At 39.7% G+C, this 22,419-nt stretch overlaps 1 protein-coding gene across 50 annotated transcripts in view; it reads left to right on the top strand.

Annotated features, from left to right (window-relative positions):
• The window catches only part of TTN (titin), a 283,766-nt gene that overhangs the window by 213,097 nt on the left and 48,250 nt on the right, over positions 1–22,419 (top strand). For all 50 annotated transcript variants that reach the window (XM_044426908.1, XM_044426892.1, XM_044426914.1 and 47 more), the window contains 32 exons: positions 63–362; positions 1,763–2,077; positions 2,196–2,344; positions 3,217–3,367; positions 3,469–3,750; positions 3,860–4,162; positions 4,255–4,557; positions 4,667–4,948; positions 5,896–6,195; positions 6,317–6,619; positions 6,726–7,034; positions 7,114–7,395; positions 8,033–8,332; positions 8,482–8,775; positions 8,887–11,847; positions 11,952–12,272; positions 12,370–12,654; positions 13,179–13,478; positions 14,606–14,908; positions 15,631–15,906; positions 16,006–16,305; positions 16,397–16,699; positions 16,900–17,199; positions 17,302–17,589; positions 17,679–17,975; positions 18,066–18,368; positions 18,489–18,794; positions 19,580–19,867; positions 20,022–20,312; positions 20,413–20,700; positions 21,117–21,707; positions 21,799–21,903. In XM_044426908.1, the coding sequence (XP_044282843.1) occupies positions 63–362; positions 1,763–2,077; positions 2,196–2,344; positions 3,217–3,367; positions 3,469–3,750; positions 3,860–4,162; positions 4,255–4,557; positions 4,667–4,948; positions 5,896–6,195; positions 6,317–6,619; positions 6,726–7,034; positions 7,114–7,395; positions 8,033–8,332; positions 8,482–8,775; positions 8,887–11,847; positions 11,952–12,272; positions 12,370–12,654; positions 13,179–13,478; positions 14,606–14,908; positions 15,631–15,906; positions 16,006–16,305; positions 16,397–16,699; positions 16,900–17,199; positions 17,302–17,589; positions 17,679–17,975; positions 18,066–18,368; positions 18,489–18,794; positions 19,580–19,867; positions 20,022–20,312; positions 20,413–20,700; positions 21,117–21,707; positions 21,799–21,903 (11,979 nt within the window). The remainder of the gene's footprint in view (positions 1–62; positions 363–1,762; positions 2,078–2,195; positions 2,345–3,216; positions 3,368–3,468; positions 3,751–3,859; positions 4,163–4,254; positions 4,558–4,666; positions 4,949–5,895; positions 6,196–6,316; positions 6,620–6,725; positions 7,035–7,113; positions 7,396–8,032; positions 8,333–8,481; positions 8,776–8,886; positions 11,848–11,951; positions 12,273–12,369; positions 12,655–13,178; positions 13,479–14,605; positions 14,909–15,630; positions 15,907–16,005; positions 16,306–16,396; positions 16,700–16,899; positions 17,200–17,301; positions 17,590–17,678; positions 17,976–18,065; positions 18,369–18,488; positions 18,795–19,579; positions 19,868–20,021; positions 20,313–20,412; positions 20,701–21,116; positions 21,708–21,798; positions 21,904–22,419) is intronic.

Raw genomic sequence — 22,419 nt, 5'->3', positions numbered from 1 at the left:
AGAATTTGTTATGCAGTGCTCATTTTTAACATGGATGAATATTGTATTGTATGTATTTTCAGGTCGTCCTGGGCCACCAGAAGGACCCATTAAATTTGAATCCATTTCAGCTGATCAAATGACATTGTCTTGGCTTCCTCCTAAAGATGATGGTGGCTCAAAAATAACTAACTATGTTATTGAAAAGAGAGAAGCAAACAGAAGGACATGGGTCCCTGTAACCAAGGAACCTAAGGAGTGTATCTTCACAGTTCCCAAACTATTGGAAGGCCATGAATATGTCTTCCGCATAATGGCACAGAATAAATATGGTGTTGGAGAACCTCTTGATAGTGAACCTGAAACAGCAAGAAATCTTTTCAGTATGTATATAACTGTCTCAAATCTGTGTTGGTTGGAGGACTCTGACAAAGTAGAACATATAGAATTAAATTAATTGGATAAGAAGATAGCTGCTACATAAAGTAGCAGAGCAAACTTATAGTGCAGTTTGACCACACTAAGGTTGGGGTAGACCATCCTTTCTTAAGTTCTATCAGGGAAGGAGAAGCAGTATTTGCTGCTCTTCAGTCGTGTTTCTTTTCATCAGTTATTTCAGAGAAATGGGGCTGTTCTGAATGTTCGTTCTGTGTGAAAGTGTGTTGGGGGTGATATGTTTGGGGGCCAGGAGGGCTCTGGACCCTTTGGATCCAAACTTTCACCCACACCATGCCCCAATCCTGCTCCCCCTTTCTAACATTGGAGTTCCTCAGAAGAGTGAGGGGCATGGATCCCTCTCTGGAGGATGGAGGAGGAAATAAGATTCGATCTTTCTCTCCAAACTTCAAGGTCTGTTTCAGGGGGCAAATGATTGCACCTTAAAATATCTATAATAGCTTTTAAGGATCTTCATAAACATGTTTGTAATATTAGATAAAGTGGATGGATCTCAGGTGCATCTACATTGTGTACTATTATGGATGGTATGTGTGTGCATGTGTGTGCACTCACAAATGCACACACACCATTATGGACATTCTTTTTACCAGGTTTTATCATAGAAAAGAAAATACGAAAATATCTGAGTTAGCAAGTAAAATCCTATGTTCTACTGTACATGATCAAGTATGGATGCTGCAGCAAGGAACTCTTCCCCCCCCACACACACACACACACACCTCATTCCAACACTGGGAACGAGCCTTGCTGTTCATTGGCTCTTACTGCACGGCTTTTAGCAGATGGGCCTGAGAATTAGAGAATTCCTCTTGACAATAAGTTATAGCAGGGAAGCTGCTTGGAGTCCTATAGAAGTGGGGCAGAGATCAACAGTTGTGAAATGAAAAGGACTGGGTTGGGCTGCCTGTTAAAGCTGCAATGAAAAGCTGAGAAAGACAGCTTTGAGAAAGAGCTGCATTGTTGAATACTATACAGCACAGAGTACCATACAGGTCCGCCTGGCGCCGTCATTATTTGTTTTTCGGCGCCAGGCGAAGACCTTTTTATTTAAGCATTATTTTAAATGTTAATATTATTGAATTTTATTTGGCCAGGGCGGCTTGTTTTATAGTGTATGTTTTATATTATATATTTGTATTTTATTGTATATATTTTAAAATGTTATTTTAATTTTTTGTTGTAAGCCGCCCCGAGGCTTCGGCGAATGGGGCGGCATAAAAATGTTTTAATAAATAAATAAAATAAATAAATACACAAATGAGCAGTAATAGGTTAATTCAATGTTCAGTACTTGTTTTCACACACTTTGTACCTTTTTTCCTAGCTGTGCCTGGAATTTGTGACAAGCCAACAGTTAGCAGCGTCACTCATGATTCAATGACTGTCAACTGGGAGGAGCCAGAATATGATGGAGGCTCACCAGTAACAGGTTATTGGCTGGAGCGTAAAGAAACCACTGGAAAGAGGTGGACAAGGGTGAATCGCGATCCTATCAAACCTATGCCTTTGGGAGTTTCTTACAAAGTGACCGGCCTAATTGAAGGTTCAGATTATCAGTTCCGTGTATATGCCATTAACGCAGCTGGTGTTGGCCCACCAAGCTTGCCATCTGATCCAGTCACTGCAAGAGATCCAATTGGTAAATAGTTTGATTGACATTTTTGTGAAAAAGGAAAACATACCACCAAGAAGTGGTATAGAAATACTTTATATGTGATAAATGTTTTACTACAAAATATTATAATGGTGTTTTTCAGCTCCACCCGGTCCTCCTATTCCAAAAGTTACTGATTGGACAAAATCATCAGTAGACCTTGAGTGGGCTCCACCATTAAAAGATGGCGGGTCTAAAGTCACTGGTTATATTGTTGAATTTAAAGAGGAAGGGACAGAAAAATGGGAAAAGGTAGGTGCTTCAAGAACTGTTATCTGTTATAGCAGAGCGTATTGATTGGACATACTGAGGGACAATGACAAGCACAGGGACAATGACAAGCTCAGACTGTTTGAAAGAGTCTCCACTTCTTCACAGTGGCCTAGCTGGTGACTTGTGGTGGTGATAGGAATGAGAGCAGCAAGGTAGTGTAATGAGGGGCAGCACACGAAGTAGGGAGAAGGAAGAAATGAAAGAGAGGAAAGGGAAGACTTCTGTATGATGGGAAGAAGCAGCAGCCGAGGAAAGGTTACAGCATTTGGCCTCTGGCATTGCAGCTGCATCACAATGTATTTTTGTTGTTGCCCCCGCCACCCTTGGTTAAACTTTTTCAAAACCCAAATTATTTTGTAAAATGTTAGTTAGTAAAACAATTGTATAATTTCAGAATTACTAGTCATTGAGCATGATTAAGTTGCTTTAAGAGATGTCTGCTTAAATTTCCCTAGGATGCTGTCAAAAAAAATCTGTATACAAATTCTTATTTTCACTAGAAGCACTCAAGAACATAAGGATCTTTTCATGTTCTTTTATTTCCTGGAGATACCATGGCTAAATGCAATCTGAGTTAGAAAAGTAGATGCAGCATCCACCTTTATTACTGTTTGCTGAGATGATTGACATCTCAGACATGATGGTCATTCTACCCACTGTTATTTATTTCACATGTGAAATAAATGTGAGAACTCCACAAGGTCTTGTACAAGGAAACTGACATGTCAATTACTGAGTCCAATACCCTTCTACCCATATTTCTTTCAGATTTGCACATTTTAGGAACATTCTGACCTAAAGGAATAATAATTTCTGGTTTTATCTGACTTGAGATTACTTTTCAATTTCAGGTAAAAGATAGAGAAATAAGAGGAACCAAGTTTGTTTTGACAGGATTAAAAGAAGGAGGTTTCTACAGATTTAGAGTCAGAGCTGTAAATGCTGCTGGTATTGGAGAACCTGGAGAAGTTACTGAAGTAATTGAAATAAAGGACAGAATAGGTATTTCTTAGCCTAAAATATCCTTTTTTTTTTGTCTATTTTTCTTATATGCATAAAAGAACAGAAGGCCACATATAAAATACCATTGTTTGTTTCTGCAGTTCCTCCTGACCTCTTCTTGGATGCTCATGTGAAAGACAGAATCGTTGTTCATGCTGGTGGGGTGATCCGTATTATAGCTTATGTCTCAGGAAAGCCACCTCCAACAATTACATGGACAAGGGATGAAAGAGCACTTCCAGAAGAGGCTAAAATCGAGGAAACTGCTATCAGTTCTTCTATGGTCATAAAGAACTGCAAGAGAAGTCACCAGGGCATCTACACCCTTCTTGCTAAAAATGCTGGTGGAGAAAGAAAGAAGACTATAATTGTTGATGTGCTAGGTAAGCAGTGCAAGTTGACGATCTCTACTGAATTATTCTTAAGGCCTCAAGTTCATCTTAATTATTGAGGCCTCAAATTTCATCATCTGAATGTTATTTTCCTTTGCAGATGTACCAGGCCCAGTTGGCATCCCATTCCTCACTGAGAACCTAACCAATGATTCTTGCAAGCTTACATGGTTTTCTCCTGAAGATGATGGTGGTTCAGCCATCACCAACTACATCATTGAAAAACGTGAAGCAGACCACCGGGCTTGGACACCAGTAACCTATACAGTCACCAGGCAGAATGCTACTGTTCAGGGACTGATTGAGGGCAAGGCATACTTCTTCCGAATTGCTGCCGAGAATATCATTGGCATGGGCCCATTTGTTGAGACAACAAAAGAGCTTTTAATCAGAGACCCAATAAGTACGTCATGTGTGTTTGTTCATGTTAGCATTAATGACCACAAAATAGGCCTGGGGAAACATACTCAACGTATTGTAAATGTTTCTTTTCAGCTGTACCAGAGAGGCCTGAGGACCTTGAAGTGAAAGCAGTGACAAAGGATTCTGTTACATTGACCTGGAACCCACCTAAGTACAATGGTGGCTCTGATATAACCATGTATGTTTTGGAAAGCCGTCTTATTGGAAAAGAGAAATTCACTAGAGTTACAAAAGAGAAAATGCTTGACAGGAAGTACACAGTAGAAGGACTGAAAGAAGGCGACACTTATGAGTATCGTGTGAGCGCTTGTAATATTGTGGGACAAGGCAAACCATCATTTTGCACAAAGCCCATCACATGCAAAGATGAAATTGGTATGTTTCTGTTTGGGATGAAGGGGAATCCAAGCCAACCTATGTGCATTTGTCCTATAACCTTTTGCAAATTGCCCTGACTTTTCTTTTTCTTTAATCATGGCTTTAGCTCCTCCACAACTTGAGCTTGATATCAGAGAAAAGCTCACTGTCCGTGTTGGAGAAGCTTTCAGTCTGACTGGCCGCTACTCGGGCAAACCAGCTCCCAAGATTACTTGGCTCAAAGATGACATTTCAGTGAAACAAGACGAACGGACAAAGATCCAGACCACTCCATCCACTGTTTGCTTAGGGGTATTAAAATCTGTCCGTGAAGATTCCGGCAAATATTGTGTAATTGTAGAAAACAGTTCAGGATCTAGAAAGGGCTTCTGTCAAGTCACTGTGGTTGGTAAGTGCTGTTTTAGTGCTATAATAACTTATTTGCCGATGAGATAGGAAGTAGAGCTGTTACAATACAGATAGGATGGCATATCACAAATCAGGTTAGAGTAACCTGCTAACATTTAGTCAATATGTGCTGTGAGGAACTTTGGTGGTTACGACCTCTTATGGGAAAACTTTAGATATCCCCCTGATTTTAATCTACATCCATGAATGCCTTCTGGGGGTGCTAGGAGTGCTACATCTGGAAGGACCTTCAGGGGTTGGAGGCTTTCCAGTGGGGCCATCCAGGCAGGAGTTTATGGCAGAAGCTTGGTTCCCACTCAGCAGAATGGACTTGAGATGGAACAGGGCTGCTTTCCATACTTTGAAGGAAGTGAAGCAATACACATGACCATAGAAAGAGTGTGTCCCACCCCAGCAAAACCATTAAGTCCAGAGTCCAAAATTTCTTAACTGCATCACCAAAAGATTCTTATTCTTTAAAAAGTAGTTAATTTCTCATGGCTCTCTTGTAGTTATCTTGCAGTGCACAGTTTGGGAATTACTGTTCTCTAAATAAATTGCAGGCAAAGATCCTGAATATCAACAATATGAATGCAAGCCTTTCTGTGCCCAATTACAGCATTTTAATAAGTGGATCATATTTCACATCTTTAATTCCCAGTTTATAAACATAATGAAATATACTTGCAGTAAAAGATCATAATAAAACTGATCTATATTTAAATTTAGTTTGTGAAAATTAAATCAGAATTGATGATTTATGAAAGGGAAAGGGGGATATCATTTACTAACAATAAAGAAATAACTATTTTAGTAATACCAATTTGTACAACTTTATTAACTGATGTGTCTTTTCTAGTTTCCTAACTTTCTGGGTTTGCTAGGACTCTTCAAACTGTGCATTGTTATTTGAAATCTAAGTATAAAATTCATTTTGCTTTCAAACAGACCGTCCTTCACCTCCAGTGGGCCCAGTTATTTTCAATGAAGTACATAAAGATCATTTTATTATCTCCTGGAAACCTCCTCTGGATGATGGTGGCAGTCCAGTTACAAATTATATAATTGAGAAGAGAGATGCAAACAGAGATCTTTGGATGCCAGTCACATCAGCCAGCGTGAAAACAACATGCAAAGTGCCTAAATTAATAGAAGGAAGAGACTACGTTGTCCGAATTTATGCTGAAAATTTGTATGGCATGAGTGATCCTCTAGAATCTGATGAAATGAAGGCAAAGGATCGTTTCAGTACGTTGCTTATTTTCTAGCGTACTTTTTTCACATGCATCTCTGCCATGTTTCTACTTCTCTTATTTTTAATATTTCTTTTTATATAAAATGGTTTTAAACTGTTAACATATTTTTTCAGGTGTTCCTGATGCACCAGAGCAACCAATCGTTAAGGATATCACCAAAAATTCTGCATTAGTTATCTGGAAAAAGCCATATGATGGAGGAAAACCAATAACAAATTACATACTTGAAAAGAAGGAAACCATGTCTAACCGATGGGCAAGAGCCACCAGAGAACCAATTTACCCAGATACTCAGTTCAGGGTAACAGATCTTCTTGAAGGCTGTGAATATGAGTTCCGAGTTGCAGCAGAAAATGAAATTGGCATTGGTGATTTTAGCCCTCCATCAAAACCATTCTTTGCTAAAGATCCAATTGGTAAATTATAACACATTTAATCAAGTGTCCATAAAGTAGTCATATTATTTTAGAGCAATTATTATCCTTTTCAGATTCTTTATACCAGTGCTTTTTTTTTTAACAGCTAAACCGAGCCCACCAATCAATCCTGAAGCAGTGGATAAAACCAAAAATTCAGTGCTTTTGTCCTGGCAACCACCACGTCATGATGGAGGTGGCAAGATTATAGGCTATCTCATTGAGTACCAAAAGGTTGGCGATGAGGAGTGGAAAAAAGCCAATTACAAAGCAGAATCCTGCCCTGAGACAACATACGACGTCACTGGCCTCACGGAAGGTCTCAAGTACAAATTCAGAGTCATGGCAGTCAATGCAGCAGGAGAATCAGAGCCAGCCTATGTTCGTGACCCGGTGGAAGTCAAAGATAGACTTGGTAAGTAGAATATGATATTTAGGCTTGTTTTAAAGGCCCAAATGAGCATGTCTTCTGAAAATGAAGTCTCTTTTTTCAGAGCCCCCTGAATTAATCCTGGATGCTAACATGGCACGGGAACAACATGTGAAAGCTGGAAGTACACTGAGACTCAGTGCTGTAATTAAAGGAATTCCATTCCCAAAAGTGACCTGGAAGAAAGAAGATAAGGAAGCTCCTGCAAAAGCAGATATTGAAGTTACAAAGGTTGGCAGTAAGCTAGAAATTCGCAATGCTGCCCATGAAGATGGAGGGATTTATTCTCTGACTGTGGAGAATCCAGCTGGATCAAAGACAGTTTCTGTAAAAGTCCTTGTGCTAGGTAATTAATACAATTATTTTAACACTTCTATTTGGAAAATAAAATGTAGCAAATATTGATAACAGAATTGCATTTATCTTCGGTAGTAAAGCTGAGGAAAATATTTGCTATTTAAATACTTATAAGCCGCCTTTTTGAAGAATGGCCATCCAAGGCAGTGAACAAAATGCAAGTATAAAAATAAAAATATGCGGTATCATAACAGATCTTTAAACTACAGAAGTACAAAAACAACAGCACATTAAAATAAAATTGAAACAGTATATAAACATTTCTTGAGCCTCAGCAATAAAATTTCAATAGAAGAGCAAGAAGAACAATAACACAAAAAATTAAAAGCCCTTTGAAGCAGATGGGATTTCAAAACTTTTTAAAATACCATAACTGAGGGGGCCAGCTGCATAGTCCTTGGGAGGCGACTTCCTAAACTACAGACCTCCTGAGAAGGCCCTCTCCCTCCCATTTGCTGCTCTAACTAATCTTGAAGGTTTACAAGTGTTTTCTGAATCTCTCAGAATGAAAATAATATGTATATGATGATAAGGAAAGAAGGAAATTTAGCATTGTATTTAAAGACATATATGGGTCACATATTTTTTTTTATTGAACCATTCTTCTTGATTCAATTGTTTTCCAGATAAGCCTGGGCCTCCTAGGAATCTGCAGGTCAGTGAAGTTAGAAAAGATTCTTGCTACCTGACTTGGAAGGAACCTGAAGACAATGGTGGCTCTGTCATTACCAACTATATTGTGGAAAGGAAAGATGTTGCTGCTGCTCAGTGGTTACCTATATCCTCTTCCTCCAAGAAGCTCAGCATGTTAGCTAAGTACCTTATGGAAGGCACACAGTACCTCTTCCGTGTTGCTGCTGAGAACCAGTATGGACGAGGTCCTTTCGTTGAAACCCTCAAGCCAATCAAGGCTATGGATCCACTTCGTGAGTTCACAAAAAGTTCATTTTGTATCTAAAGGGCGTTTTGAAACATGGGTAATAGTGTTAATTTGTGTATTATACATGAGCATCTGGGAATGTTTTTGTGCATTTAAAAGTAGAAAAGTAAGCTCTATTTTATCTTGCTTTTAAAGATCCGCCTGGCCCACCAAAGAACTTGCATCATGTAGACGTTGACAAAACAGAAGTCTCTCTTGTTTGGAATTGGCCTGATCGTGATGGTGGTGCTGAAATAACTGGATTTTTGGTGGAGTATCAAGAAGAAGGTACAGAGGACTGGACGAAATTCAAAACAGTTCCTGTGCCAGAATGCGTGGTCACTGGTCTGCAACAAGGAAAAATTTATAAATTCCGCGTCAAAGCTCAAAATATTGTGGGCCTTAGTCTTCCAGATACAACCATACCAATAGAGTGCCAAGAAAAATTAGGTAACTTCTAAATTTCTACTACTATGAATAGTTTTAGGATTCGTTGCATAATTTAACTATTCGAATGGGGAAACCATATGATAATGTCTCTGTGTTCATTTTTTATTTCAGTGCCACCATCTGTTGAGCTTGATGTGAAATTAATAGAAGGCCTTGTTGTTAAAGCTGGCAGCACAGTAAGATTCCCTGCAATCATGAGAGGTGTACCTGTTCCCACTCCAAAATGGGCAACTGATGGTACTGAGATCAAATCAGAAGGCAATTACAAGATTGATACAGATAACTACTCAACTGTTCTCACTATAAAAAGCTGTACGAGAAAAGACACTGGAGAGTATCTCCTCACAGTGTCTAATATAGCAGGAAGCAAAACTGTACCTGTTCATCTAACGGTTTTGGATGTTCCTGGTCCTCCAACTGGCCCAATTGATATACTAGAAGTAACTCCAGATCACATGGTTATTTCTTGGCGACCTCCTAAAGATGATGGTGGAAGCCCTGTGATTAATTACATTGTTGAGAAGCGAGAGTCAAAGAAAGAAACATGGGGAGTTGTCTCTTCAGGAGTTAATCAAACTAGAATGAAAATCCCACGTCTACAGAAGGGCTATGAATATGTTTTCAGAGTCCGTGCAGAGAATAAGATAGGCATTGGTCCACCTCTTGATTCACAACCAGCAGTTGCTAAGACCATGTTTGACCCACCATCCCCACCTGGTAAACCAACAGTTCATGATATTACAGAAAATGCTGCAACAGTAACTTGGACTATACCCAAATCTGATGGTGGAAGTCCAATAATTGGATACATTCTTGAACGCCGTGAAATCTCAGGCAAGTGGGTACGTGTCAATAAATCACCAGTGCTTGATCTGAAGTTCCGAGCCACAGGCCTCTTTGAGGGCAACACATATGAATTCCGTGTTTTTGCAGAAAACAGCGTAGGCCTAAGTAAACCATCTCCACCTTCTGACCCAATAAAAGCATCACGACCAATCATGCCTCCTGGACCTCCTATTAATCCAAAGCTCAAAGATAAGACCAGAGAAACAGCTGAACTTGTATGGACAAAGCCACTCAAAGATGGTGGTAGCCCTATTCTGGGATACGTTGTAGAATGCCAGAAAAGCGGAACTACACAATGGAATAGAATTAATAAAGATGAACTGATCAGACAGTGTGCCTTTACAGTACCTGGACTAATTGAAGGAAATGAATACAGATTCCGTATAAAAGCTGCTAATATTGTAGGAGAGGGAGAACCCAGGGAATTGCCAGAAACAGTTCTTGCTAAAGACATTCTCACTCCTCCGGAACTAGAGCTGGATTTGACATGCCGTGATGTAATTACAGTCAGAGTAGGTCAAACAATAAAGATTGTTGGCAAAGTGAAAGGCAGACCAGATCCTGACATAACATGGTCTAAAGAGGGCAAAGCACTAATAAAAGATAAGCGTGTTGAAATAATTCATGAATTCCCTCACATAGAACTGCAAGTGAAAGCAGCTACAAGAGCAGATCATGGCAAATACCTTATTTCAGCTAAAAACAGCAGTGGACATGCCCAAGCATCAGCCATTGTCAATGTCCTTGATAGGCCTGGCCCTTGCCGGAATCTGAAAGTAAGCTATGTTACTAAAGATTCTTGTATGGTTTCTTGGGAGAATCCTGAAGATAATGGTGGCTCAGAAATTACCAATTATATAGTAGAATATCGTAAACCTAATCAGAGAGGTTGGTCAATAGTTTCTTCTGATCTAACTAAACGACTGGTAAAAGCACATCTTACTGAAAATCAGGAATATTTCTTCCGTGTTTGTGCAGAAAACAAAGTAGGCCCAGGCCCAGTTGTTGAGACGAAAACACCAATCCTTGCCATTAATCCCATTGATAGGCCAGGTGAACCTGAAAACCTTCACATTGCGGAAACAGGAAAGACATTTGCATATCTCAAATGGAGGAGGCCAGACTATGATGGTGGCAGTCCCAATTTAACTTACCATGTTGAGAGAAAACTGAAGGATTCAGATGAGTGGGAAAGGGTACACAAAGGCAGCATTAAAGAAACACACTACATGGTTGACAAATGCATTGAAAATAAAACATATCAATTCAGAGTTCAGACCAAGAATGAAGCAGGTGAAAGTAACTGGGTAAAGACAAGCGAAGTCGTTGTTAAAGAAGAAGTGCAGAAACCAGTACTTGAGCTAAAATTAGCTGGCGTATTAACAGTGAAAGCTGGTGAACCAATTAAAATTGAAGCAGGGCTTAGAGGCAAGCCACAACCAGAAGTATCTTGGACAAAGGATGCTGAGGATCTATCCAAATCTCCAAGAGCCAAAATCGAAACAACTTCAACCTTTTCTAAGTTCCTTCTCTCAAAATCAAGGCGTACTGATGGTGGGAAATATGTTATTACCGCCACTAATCCAGCTGGTAGCTTTGTAGCATATGCTACTGTAAATGTTTTGGACAAACCGGGACCTGTACAAAATTTGAAAACTTCTGATGTTTCAAGTGACCGGTGTACAATCACCTGGGACCCACCTGAGGATGATGGTGGTTGTGAAATACAGAACTACATTGTGGAAAAATGTGAAAGCAAACGAATGGTTTGGACCACATGTTCTTCCTCTGTGATAATGACCTCTATACACGTAACACATCTCATAGAAGGCAATGAATACATATTCAGGGTTCGTGCAGAGAATAAAATGGGCACTGGTCCACCAACAGAGACAAAGCCCATTGTAGCAAAAACCAAGTATAACAGACCTGGTCGCCCTGATCCTCCCGAAGTGACAAGAGTCAGCAAAGATGAGATGACTGTAGTTTGGAATCCACCAGAATATGATGGTGGAAAATCAATTACAGGCTACATATTAGAGAAGAAAGAAAAACGGGGATTGAGATGGGTTCCTGTTACCAAAACTCCAATCCCAGAACGACGTAAAAAAGTTCAAGATCTTATTCCAGGATACGAATATCAGTTCCGTGTCAAGGCAGAAAATGAAATTGGTGTTGGTGAGCCAAGTTTCCCATCAAGACCAGCAATTGCAAGAGACCCAATAGGTACTGATCTTCCATATATTTTTGTATTGCTAATCGTTTCATTTATAACAATTTCCTCTGATTCACTAGAATGCTTATTGCTGTACTTTTATATAATCTTCCAGAACCGCCAGGTCCTCCCACTAATCTGAAGGTTGTTGATAGCACAAAGACCTCCATTACTCTTGGATGGGGAAAACCACTCTATGATGGTGGCGCTCCAATTATTGGATATGTGGTAGAAATGAGACCAAAAACTGAAAAAGCAGGTCCTGATGAAGGATGGAAGAGATGTAATGTTGCTGCACAAGTTATTCATACAGAATTTACTGTGACAAGCCTGGATGAAAAAGAACTATACGAGTTCCGTGTTTCAGCCCAGAATCAGGTTGGCATTGGCCGGCCAGCTGAGTTGAAGGAAGCTGTTTCTCCCAAAGAAATACTTGGTAATTTTGCCTACCAGCCATTACATACAATTTATTTACTGTCTTAGAAATTAACATCCCAGGGCTAAACTTGTTATCTTTTTATGTTATTTTTCAGAAGCTCCTGAGATTGATTTGGATGCAAGTCTGAGAAAGTTGCTCGTAGTCAGAGCAGGATGCCCCATTAGGCTTTTTGCCATTGTGAGAGGGAGACCAGCACCTAAAGTCACCTGGAGGAAAGTGGGAATTGATAATGTGGTTAGGAGGGGCCAAGTTGACCTGGTTGACACAATGGCCTTTTGTGTTATTCCTGACTCTACACGTGATGATTCAGGCAAATACTCCTTGACAGTTGTTAACCCTGCTGGAGAAAAGGCTGTTTTTGTAAATGTCCGTGTCCTTGGTAAGTAACAGAATTAATTTTATCATCTATTCTGATTTGATAATGCGTGGGTTCACATGACACAAGAAACCATAGTGAAATCTTACCATTGTGGGGCTGTTGTGTCATCCAGACCCAGTAAGCTTAGTGTTCTGAAACCACAGAGAAAATGCTTCACTATGGCTTCTCCAGCTATCCATACCCAAGATCACCATTTTACCATTGTTAGTTTGGAAGCATCACAGCGGCCCCTAGAAGAGTGGCTACAGAAGTGGCCACTTCCAGCCTCCAGTCTCTACTGCCCTCAGCTCCCTAGCAACAGACACAGGAAGTGTACTGGCCAGGTAACCACCTGATTGTTCGACTAGTCAGTTTGGGCAAAAATCTGTGTGACAAAGAAACAGTGCAAGATTGCTTGTCATGTCATGCAAACCCAGCCAATGTGTCAGTGCATTGATGACTGTAATTTCTTCTCTAAGAAATCTGCTATTTTATTTTGAAGTGTGACTCAATAATGTACATATATGCTTGTATTTCCTCCATAGATACTCCTGGACCTGTTGCAGATTTCAAAGTTTCAGATGTTACAAAAACGTCATGCCAGCTTTCATGGACACCACCTGAAAATGATGGTGGCAGTCCTGTAACACATTACATCTTGGAAAAACGAGAGGCTGATCGAAAGACATGGGGAAAAATTGTCGATGATGTAAAGAAGACTAGTTTCAAAGTTGCTAATCTTATGCCAGGGACAGAGTATTTCTTCCGAGTAACAGCCGTCAATGAATATGGTCCCGGTGTTCCAACAGACACACCAAAGCCAATCCTGGCAACAGATCCACTAAGTAAGTCATTTATCATATAGATTATGAATTATTTCATCCAACAGATTCCAATTTTGTACTTTTGCTCAGTCAAAATCAATTGACCTTGCATATGTTTGAATGGCAACATATTGTATATAACAAATCAGTAATCTTTTCTTCATCACTATTAAATTATCCAATGCACCAGCAGCTAGGAAACAATAGCTGGTTCCATTGTTGGAAAAGTCACATTAAAAAGGTTAGAGTCAAAGTTGATTATGTACAGGTGAGCAGGTGTCGCATTATCAGAAAGCATCATCTACATAGTTTGTCCCAGAGTCTGTCTTTAATGAATATTCTCCCAGCTTTAGTTTTGGAAGTAAGTCCCATTGAACTCACTGGGAGTTAGTTCTGAATTGCTATGCACAAGACGGGAAATCAAGGGCTGTGCTTTATTCTGGCTCTACTTATACTGAAATCAGTGGAATCTACTTTCAGGGAAATGTGTTTCAGATTTGACTGTAAATCTAATCCTATTTAAACTTTGCTTAACCATTTGGTGCAATTCAATGAATATCCACTAATGCATACATATAGCTTTGTTGAATTGTACCAATATTATTGCTGACATATATTTTATTTCTGTACTGCCTAATAGCTGAAGCTCTCTGGGCAGTTTATAACAATTCATAAAAATACAATAAAATACAGTATAAAATACAGGCAGCAATAAAAATTCACTTTAGAAATTGAAAACAAAAATCTACCTGAATAACAAAGAAAAATTAATACTGCCAAGCCTGTTAAAAGCAGCTGACATAACCTTTCCCCCATTTTCTATTTAGAACTGTTAAAAACCTCAGCATAGTAGTCAATAGAGGCAGAAATTAGACATTTAATTCAGAAGCTTTTTCTGCATTTTTAATCACATGGAAATGAGCAATTCACAGAGAATAAGCAAATTAGAATAGGGTAGTGCTATGATATTTAGGAACCACTGGTTATATCCCATTATATGTTCAAAAGAACATTTAAATTAATGAACTGTTAACATTATATTCTGTTAAATCAGCATAGTAACAAATCACAGGAAGACGTTTAATAATAATAAAGTATTGTTTGCTAAAATTGTTTGTTCCACTGTATCTGCCTGCTTTATTCTCAAGGTGAACCTGATCCTCCAAGGAAAGTTGAAGTGACTGAAATTACAAAGGACCGTGCCACCCTAGCGTGGTTGCCTCCGCTGCGTGACGGGGGGTCCAAAATCGATGGCTACATTATTTCATATCAGCAAGAGGGTCATGCTGAAGATCACTGGACACAGTATTCCATTGTAAAAGATCTCAACATTGTTGTTGCTGGCCTAAAGGAAGGAAAGAAATACAAATTTAGAGTGGCTGCTAGAAATGCTGTGGGAGTAAGTTTGCCCAGAGAAACAGAAGGCATGTTCGAAATTAAAGAACAACTCAGTAAGTAACTATTATCATTTGCACCAGTGGAATTTATTTTGAATTTGGTGGAATGATTTTGAGTTGTTTAACTAGAGTCCTATTTCTTCTAGTTAGAAGTAACATAATAAAGATAATTAGAACGATGTGCTGAGCTTCTCTTTGTGAGCATTTAATGTGCCCTTATTATTCTCTACTTATGTTGTATATGAGTTCTTTAGATGACAATGTAGATGCAACTCTCCAGTTTTGTTTCTTGTCTGACAAGTATGATCAGGAAGATTTTTTAGAACAGAGAAAATGCAGTATTATTTTTTAAAGCATTGTTCCTATATAGCAGACATGTACACACTGCCACATAGAGGTGATGTGGTGGAAGAGCAGGAAAGGAAGTGGATTTCATCTAGTGCTTCAAGCTGTGACGAAAACATAAGTAGACATGTGGAAAATCCATTTATTGGCACTTAGTAAAACAGCTTACACCCATCGATTCTCCTCTATCAATTCCCAATCACTGTGTTAGATGTTTGTTCTATAATGAGAAGTGTTAGATGTTGGTCCCAACATGCAGCATTTCAGTAGTGTTTTGTTTTTTACATTTCCACACAACAAGGTTACACAGAATTGTATATTCTTTATGATGTCCTCGTGTCAAGAAATTTGGAATACCAAGTACGTTGGCCATTTATTTATTTATTGCATTTAACTCTGGGTTTCTCATGCTTTCACTTTTTTAATTTCAGTGCCACCTAAGATTCTGATGCCAGATCATATCAGTTTAAAGGCTGGGAAGAAACTCAGAGTCGAAGCACATATTTATGGGAAACCTCAGCCAACGTGTAAATGGATGAAAGGCAATGAAGATGTGTTTCCATCCAGCCGCCTGGCTGTGCATAAAGGAGATGGCTCTTCTGTCCTCATCATTAAAGACGTAACTAGGAAAGACAGCGACTATTACTCTCTGACAGCTGAAAACAGCTCTGGAGTGGCTACTCAGAAAATCAAAGTGGTTGTCATGGGTATTCTGCATTTTCCTTCCCATACTTGATTCTTTACATATTTGCCTTTAATCTGATCCACAATCACCTTAAACCTGTATTTTTTATATCATTCTACAGATGCCCCTGGTCCACCACAGCCACCATTTGAAATTTCAGATATAGATGCTGATGCCTGCTCTTTGTCATGGCACATTCCTCTTGAGGACGGCGGTAGTAACATCACCAACTATGTGGTTGAAAAGTGTGATGTCAGCAGGGGAGACTGGATAACAGCAATAGCTTCTGTCACAAAGACAAATTGCAGAGTTGGCAAACTAACCCCTGGAGAAGAATACATGTTCCGTGTTCGCGCTGAAAATCGTTTTGGCATTTCCGAGCCACTTCAATCCGATAAGATGATTGCAAGGTTTCCGTTTGGTATGTCTGACTCAAGAAGTGGTACAGTCCTCAACAGAATGCTTGCAGTAATACAATGATCAGCATTTTTTTCTCATTTCTTCCTCTACAGATGTGCCTAGTGAACCAAAGAACGCGCGTGTTACCAAGGTGAACAAGGATTGCATTTTTGTGGCATGGGACAGGCCAGACAGTGATGGAGGCAGTCCAATAACTGGTTATCTCATAGAGCGCAAGGAAAGGAACAGTTTGCTATGGGTGAAGGCCAATGATACCCTGGTGCGATCCACAGAATACCCGTGTGCAAACCTCATCGAAGGCCTTGAGTACACCTTTAGAATCTATGCTCTGAACAAAGCAGGGGCAAGCAAGCCTAGTAAACCAACAGATTTTGTTACAGCAAGAACGCCAGTCGGTAAGCAAAACATTTTGCCCTTATTGTTCAAATTTTATTGCTGATATTAGTAATATAAGGCAAAATCCAGACAATGTGAAGAACTTTTCAGCCTCACTGATTTCCTTAAGGGCATTAAGCATAAGCGATGTCCTGCTCCAGTGAAATGAATGGGTCTTAGAATTAATTTTGCTGGATTATCTTTCTTTTTTTTTTTTTAGATCCTCCTGGTAAACCTGAAGTTATTGACGTCACTAAGAGTACTGTGTCCCTTATCTGGGCAAGGCCAAAACATGATGGTGGCAGCAAGATAATTGGATACTTTGTTGAAGCCTGTAAGCTGCCTGGAGATAAATGGGTCCGATGCAATACCAGTCCTTACCAAATACCTCAAGAGGAATACACTGCAACTGATTTGGAGGAAGGTGCACAGTACCAATTCAGAGCAATAGCAAAAACGGCCGTGAACATTAGCTCTCCTTCTGAACCTTCTGACCCAATAACTGTTAAGCCAGAAAATGGTAAGTAATGTATTAACTGAATACTGTTAATAATAAGCAAAAAATGTAACCTTCCCAGTAAGTACCCTTTGCAATATCTATATATATGTATTTACCTTTCAGTACCACCAAAAATAGAGCTCGGCGTCGGAATGAAATCCTTACTTGTAGTAAAAGCTGGAAGCAATGTTTGCCTTGAAGCGAATGTGTTTGGCAAGCCTATGCCATCTATTACTTGGAAGAAGGAAGGAGAGATTCTCAAACCAGCTGAAGGAATCAAGATAACCACCAAGAGGAACTTATCTACTGTGGAGCTTTTCAGTGTGATTAGAAAACAAACGGGAGACTATACTATTACTGCAGAAAATGCCAGTGGTTCCAAGTCAGCAACGATTAAACTTAAAGTATTAGGTAGGTTAAAGTTTAATGTAAGTTACTTTATTTAAACATCAGAAAAAGTTGCAGTTGTGAGACTTGACTCCCTGCCTATTTTTCCCCAGACAAACCTGGCCCTCCAGCCTCAGTCAAGATTACAAACATGTATTCAGATCGGGCAATGCTTTCTTGGGAACCTCCTCTTGAAGATGGAGGATCAGACATTACTAATTACATTGTTGACAAACGAGAAACCAGCAGGCCCAACTGGGCTCAAGTCACTGCTAATGTCCCAATCACCAGCTGCAGTGTTGAGAAACTGATTGAAGGGCATGAGTACCAATTCCGCATTTCCGCTGAAAACAAATATGGAGTGGGTGACCCAATCTTGACTGAACCAGCCGTGGCTAAGAATCCTTATGGTAAGCATATTGTTGTAGCTTCCTCTTTTCAGTTGGTGGTGATTTGTGTTTGGATGGCTGCTGAAGTACATTTCAAATAATTATTTATAGATGTTCCTGGACCCTGTGAGCCACCTATAATTAGTAACATAACAAAAGACTTCATGACTGTAAGCTGGAAACCACCTGCTGATGATGGTGGCTCCCCTATAACTGGATACATTGTGGAGAAACGGGAAACTAAAGCTGTTAACTGGACAAAAGTGAACAGAAAGCCAGTTATTGAAAGAACTATAAAGGCCACTGGACTCCAGGAAGGATCGGAGTATGAATACCGAGTAACTGCGCTGAATAAAGCTGGACCAGGAAAACCGAGTGGCCCATCTAAGGCAGCATACGCTCGAGATCCTCAGTGTAAGTTGAATATATGTGTATTTTTAAAAATCTCGTATGGTTGTGTGTGCAGGTGTGACCACATCCTGTGGCCCATTTATAATTGTGCTCTGTGTGACTTCCTTTTGCTTTCATTCTCAGATCCTCCCGGCCCACCAGCATTCCCCAAGGTGGTTGACAGCACACGTAGTTCTATAAGTCTGTCTTGGTCCAAACCAGCATATGATGGTGGAAGCCCCATTATCGGCTACCTTGTGGAAGTAAAACGAGTAGACACAGATAACTGGGTCAGATGCAATTTGCCAAAGAACTTGCCAGATACCCATTATGTTGTGACTGGACTCTCAGAGAACACAGAATACCAGTTCCGTGTTTATGCTGTCAATAAGGTTGGCTACAGTGACCCAAGTGATGTGCCAGACAAGCACCTAGCGAAAGACATCTTAAGTGAGTATCCTGAAAAGCAATCATGCTGCTAGAATTAGTGCAGTTTGAGGGGAATAAGGATGGAAGCTTTAGTTTAGGGCTTAAGAGACAGCAGAGGATCCATAAGGAACTGTTTTATGAATTTGCATTTGTCTTGTCCATATACTACTATCTCTAACCTGTCAACAATAGCACATCATGTGGTGCCTTTCCTAAAATCTTCTGCAGTATAGAAGACCTTGCTTTTTGGGCCAGCATTGCTATCAACATTCTAAATTATCCTGAAATCACTCCTTCTGTTCAGAAAAATGTTCCTGTCTTCAAAGTGACAGTGGAAAAGTACAACATGATGAGTGAAAAATGAGCATAGTTGTTTGAATAGAAACCTCTTAACAGTTACATCTCAGCAGAAACTCACATTTGACGAGCCCCTCACATGGCTAATTCAAATACTATTAGTGATGGTTAATTCAAACATCACTGTCTATTAGTGAATAGTTAATTCAAATATTAACTCAGAAGAATGTTAAAGAATATGAAAAACCATGTATTCGTTGGTTAAATGACATAAAAACTTGCAACTGAGAGTAACTTTTAGAGGGGTTTCCTCTCTACTCATCATTCCTCCTTTAAAATAATTGAGTGTTATTTTCCTTGTGTTGTTTCTTCATAAGTTTTGTCCTTTCCTTTCCTTTCCATGCCACCCCAGCCCACTCCACCCTGTCTCTCCTATTTTCCTTCTATTTTCAATAGTTCATTTAAGCATGTATCTTTACTTTTATATATATATTTATTTTAAAATACAGTTCCACCTGAGGGAGAACTTGATGCTGAATTGAGGAAGGTCCTGGTATTGCGTGCTGGAGTCACAATGAGGCTTTATGTGCCAGTAAGAGGCCGTCCCCCTCCAAAGATTTGGTGGACTAAAGTGGATGCCAACTTAAGAGACAGGCAAGGACTGGACATCAAATCAACTGACTTTGACACCTTCCTGAGGTGTGAAAATGTAAATAAATATGATGCTGGAAAGTATGTTCTGAACCTGGAGAACAGCTGTGGCAAAAAGTCATACACCATTGTAGTCAAAGTGCTTGGTAAGTTCTACAGCTACTGCCAATTACACATATATACACATAAATGTGTGTGTATGTGTGTGTGTTCACATACCTGCATGCACAGACACAAACATAATTTTTTGAATGAAATATTTTCTCAATAAATTCAATGTGCTAACTTGTTTTAATACAGACACTCCTGGACCACCTATTAATCTGATTGTAAAAGAAGCATCGAAAGATTCTGCCTTCATTTCATGGGAGCCCCCTATAATTGATGGTGGGAGTCCAGTGAAGAACTATGTGGTTGAAAAACGTGATGCAGAGAGAAAATCATGGTCCACAGTAACCACAGAGTGTCCAAAAACAAGCTTCAGGATTTCTAACTTAGAAGAAGGGAAATCATACTTCTTCAGGGTTTTTGCTGAGAATGAATATGGCATTGGTGACCCCTGTGAAACTCGGGATGCTGTTAAAGCTTCTGGTGAGGAAATTTATGGTCTTATCCTAACGAGCTTTTAAAAGGGTCTTGTGTTTCTAATATTATTTCGAACCTTACTAATACCATTCTTCCTCCCTACCAGAAACACCGGGACCCGTTGTAGACTTAAAGGCTCTGGCAGTCACAAAGTCATCTTGCAATTTATCATGGAAAAAGCCTATTAGTGATGGTGGAAGCCGTATTAATGCTTATATTGTTGAGCTAATGACAGCTGAAAATCAGTGGCATGAAGTTATGAGGTCGATGAATCTCCAGTATTCTACAAGAGACTTAAAAGAAGGAAAAGAATACCTTTTCCGAGTGAGAGCACAAAATGAAGCCGGGTATGGAACACCTAGTGAAATCACAGTGGTAGCAAGGGATGATATTGGTAAGTAGAGATTTGCATGTTCTCATCCTTTGCTCCCATCAGTATGTGCCACATGAGCAAGGAATAGAACTTCTAGTGGGATAGTCATCTTAGTCCATAGCAGCAAATGCCACAAAGGTGCCACAAGACACGTGCCCTTCTTTTCTCATCCTATTGCGGGGAGGGTAGCAGGAGGGGCAGAATGGATATTACTGAACCAAAGCAATTGCATTAACTGGGTTAAATTTAAAATTATACTAAGGGAGGCCTGCTAATGCAATGGGGCTTTCTTCTCCTTGCCTCTCTCTTGTAGCTGTCTGAAAATCTGCTTTGTAGGGTGTACCATCACACCAGAGAACTGATTGTAACTAGAAAAACACAGTTGGATAAAACTGCTGCACTGAGCATGTAACTATTTAGTACCTTGTGTTTTACAGTGCCACCTGATCTTGACTTAAGAGACCTGCCAGGCTTGTGCTATATAGCTAGAGAAGGCAGCTCTTTCCGTCTGAAAATCCCAATTAAAGGCAAGCCAGCACCAACTGTGACCTGGAAGAAAGGAGACGATCTGGCCCTTACTGAGACAGGAAGGGTTGCATTTGAAGCTACAGCAGTTAACACTACGCTCCTGGTACGTGACTGCCATAAAAATGATGCTGGAAAATATACAATCACACTGAAGAACGTTGCTGGCACCAAAGAAGGCACTATTTCCATGAAGGTTGTTGGCAAACCTGGAATTCCAACGGGGCCTGTGAAATTTGAGGAAGTCACAGCTGATGCTATGACATTAAAGTGGGGTCCTCCAAAAGATGACGGTGGTTCAGAAATCACTAACTACATCCTTGAGAAGAGAGACAATGTGAATAATAAATGGGTCACATGTGCATCTGCTGTCCAGAAAACTACCTTTAGAGTTACAAGGCTTCATGAAGGAAATGAATATACTTTCAGAATCAGCGCTGAAAACAAATATGGAGTAGGGGAAGGTCTTAAATCTGAACCTATAATTGCAAGACATCCATTTGGTAAGCCCAACATAACATGCTTATTGTACGATGTTTTATTTTATTTTTTATGATCCAGTATAATTCTTCTTATGTTTATTACATTTTCTAGATGTTCCTGATGCTCCACCACCACCCAAAATCGTTGAGGTTAGGCATGATTCTGCATCTTTAGTATGGACAGACCCCAAAAAGACAGGTGGCTCACCAATCACAGGTATACTCTTTGGGCTTTCATCTTGCTTTCAATTCTCCTAAGTTTTCCTTCCCAGAGTTTCCAATACAAATCATGATGTGAGATTTTAAAGAACTGGGTTTTGTTTCCTCACAATGCAGCACTAGTCTTCCAAATAGAGCAAACTAAAGAAATGAAATAAATCTGTAGTACATCTATATTTAGGTGGCAAAATTAGCTGTCCAAAGACCTTTGGCTATTGTAATAAATGAACACATGAAAATGAGATGTATGTGAATTGGAATAATGTTTGTTTAAATGTATAAGACTGTGAGGCCTGAATCAGTTTGCCCAATAAGCTATGATGATGACAAAAAAATTATCCTGAAGAATAGGAATATAGCTTCAGCTTACTGACTTAGAATGAATTTGGAATTGGTGAACATGGGGGTGGTAGTAAGACCACTGGTTAGGTAATTGAGCACAGAAAAAAGTAGTGGCCAAGGAACCTTTTGCAAACAGGTAAGAGTTGGGCTTTCTATTCTTTTCATTCAGGTT

This window comes from Varanus komodoensis, unplaced genomic scaffold (assembly GCF_004798865.1).
Source record: "Varanus komodoensis strain SLA01 unplaced genomic scaffold, ASM479886v1 scaffold18_1, whole genome shotgun sequence".
NCBI classification, from domain to species: Eukaryota; Metazoa; Chordata; class Lepidosauria; order Squamata; family Varanidae; genus Varanus; species Varanus komodoensis.
Note: the sequence above shows the minus strand (reverse complement) of the source record. Positions and strands in the feature narration are given on the sequence as shown.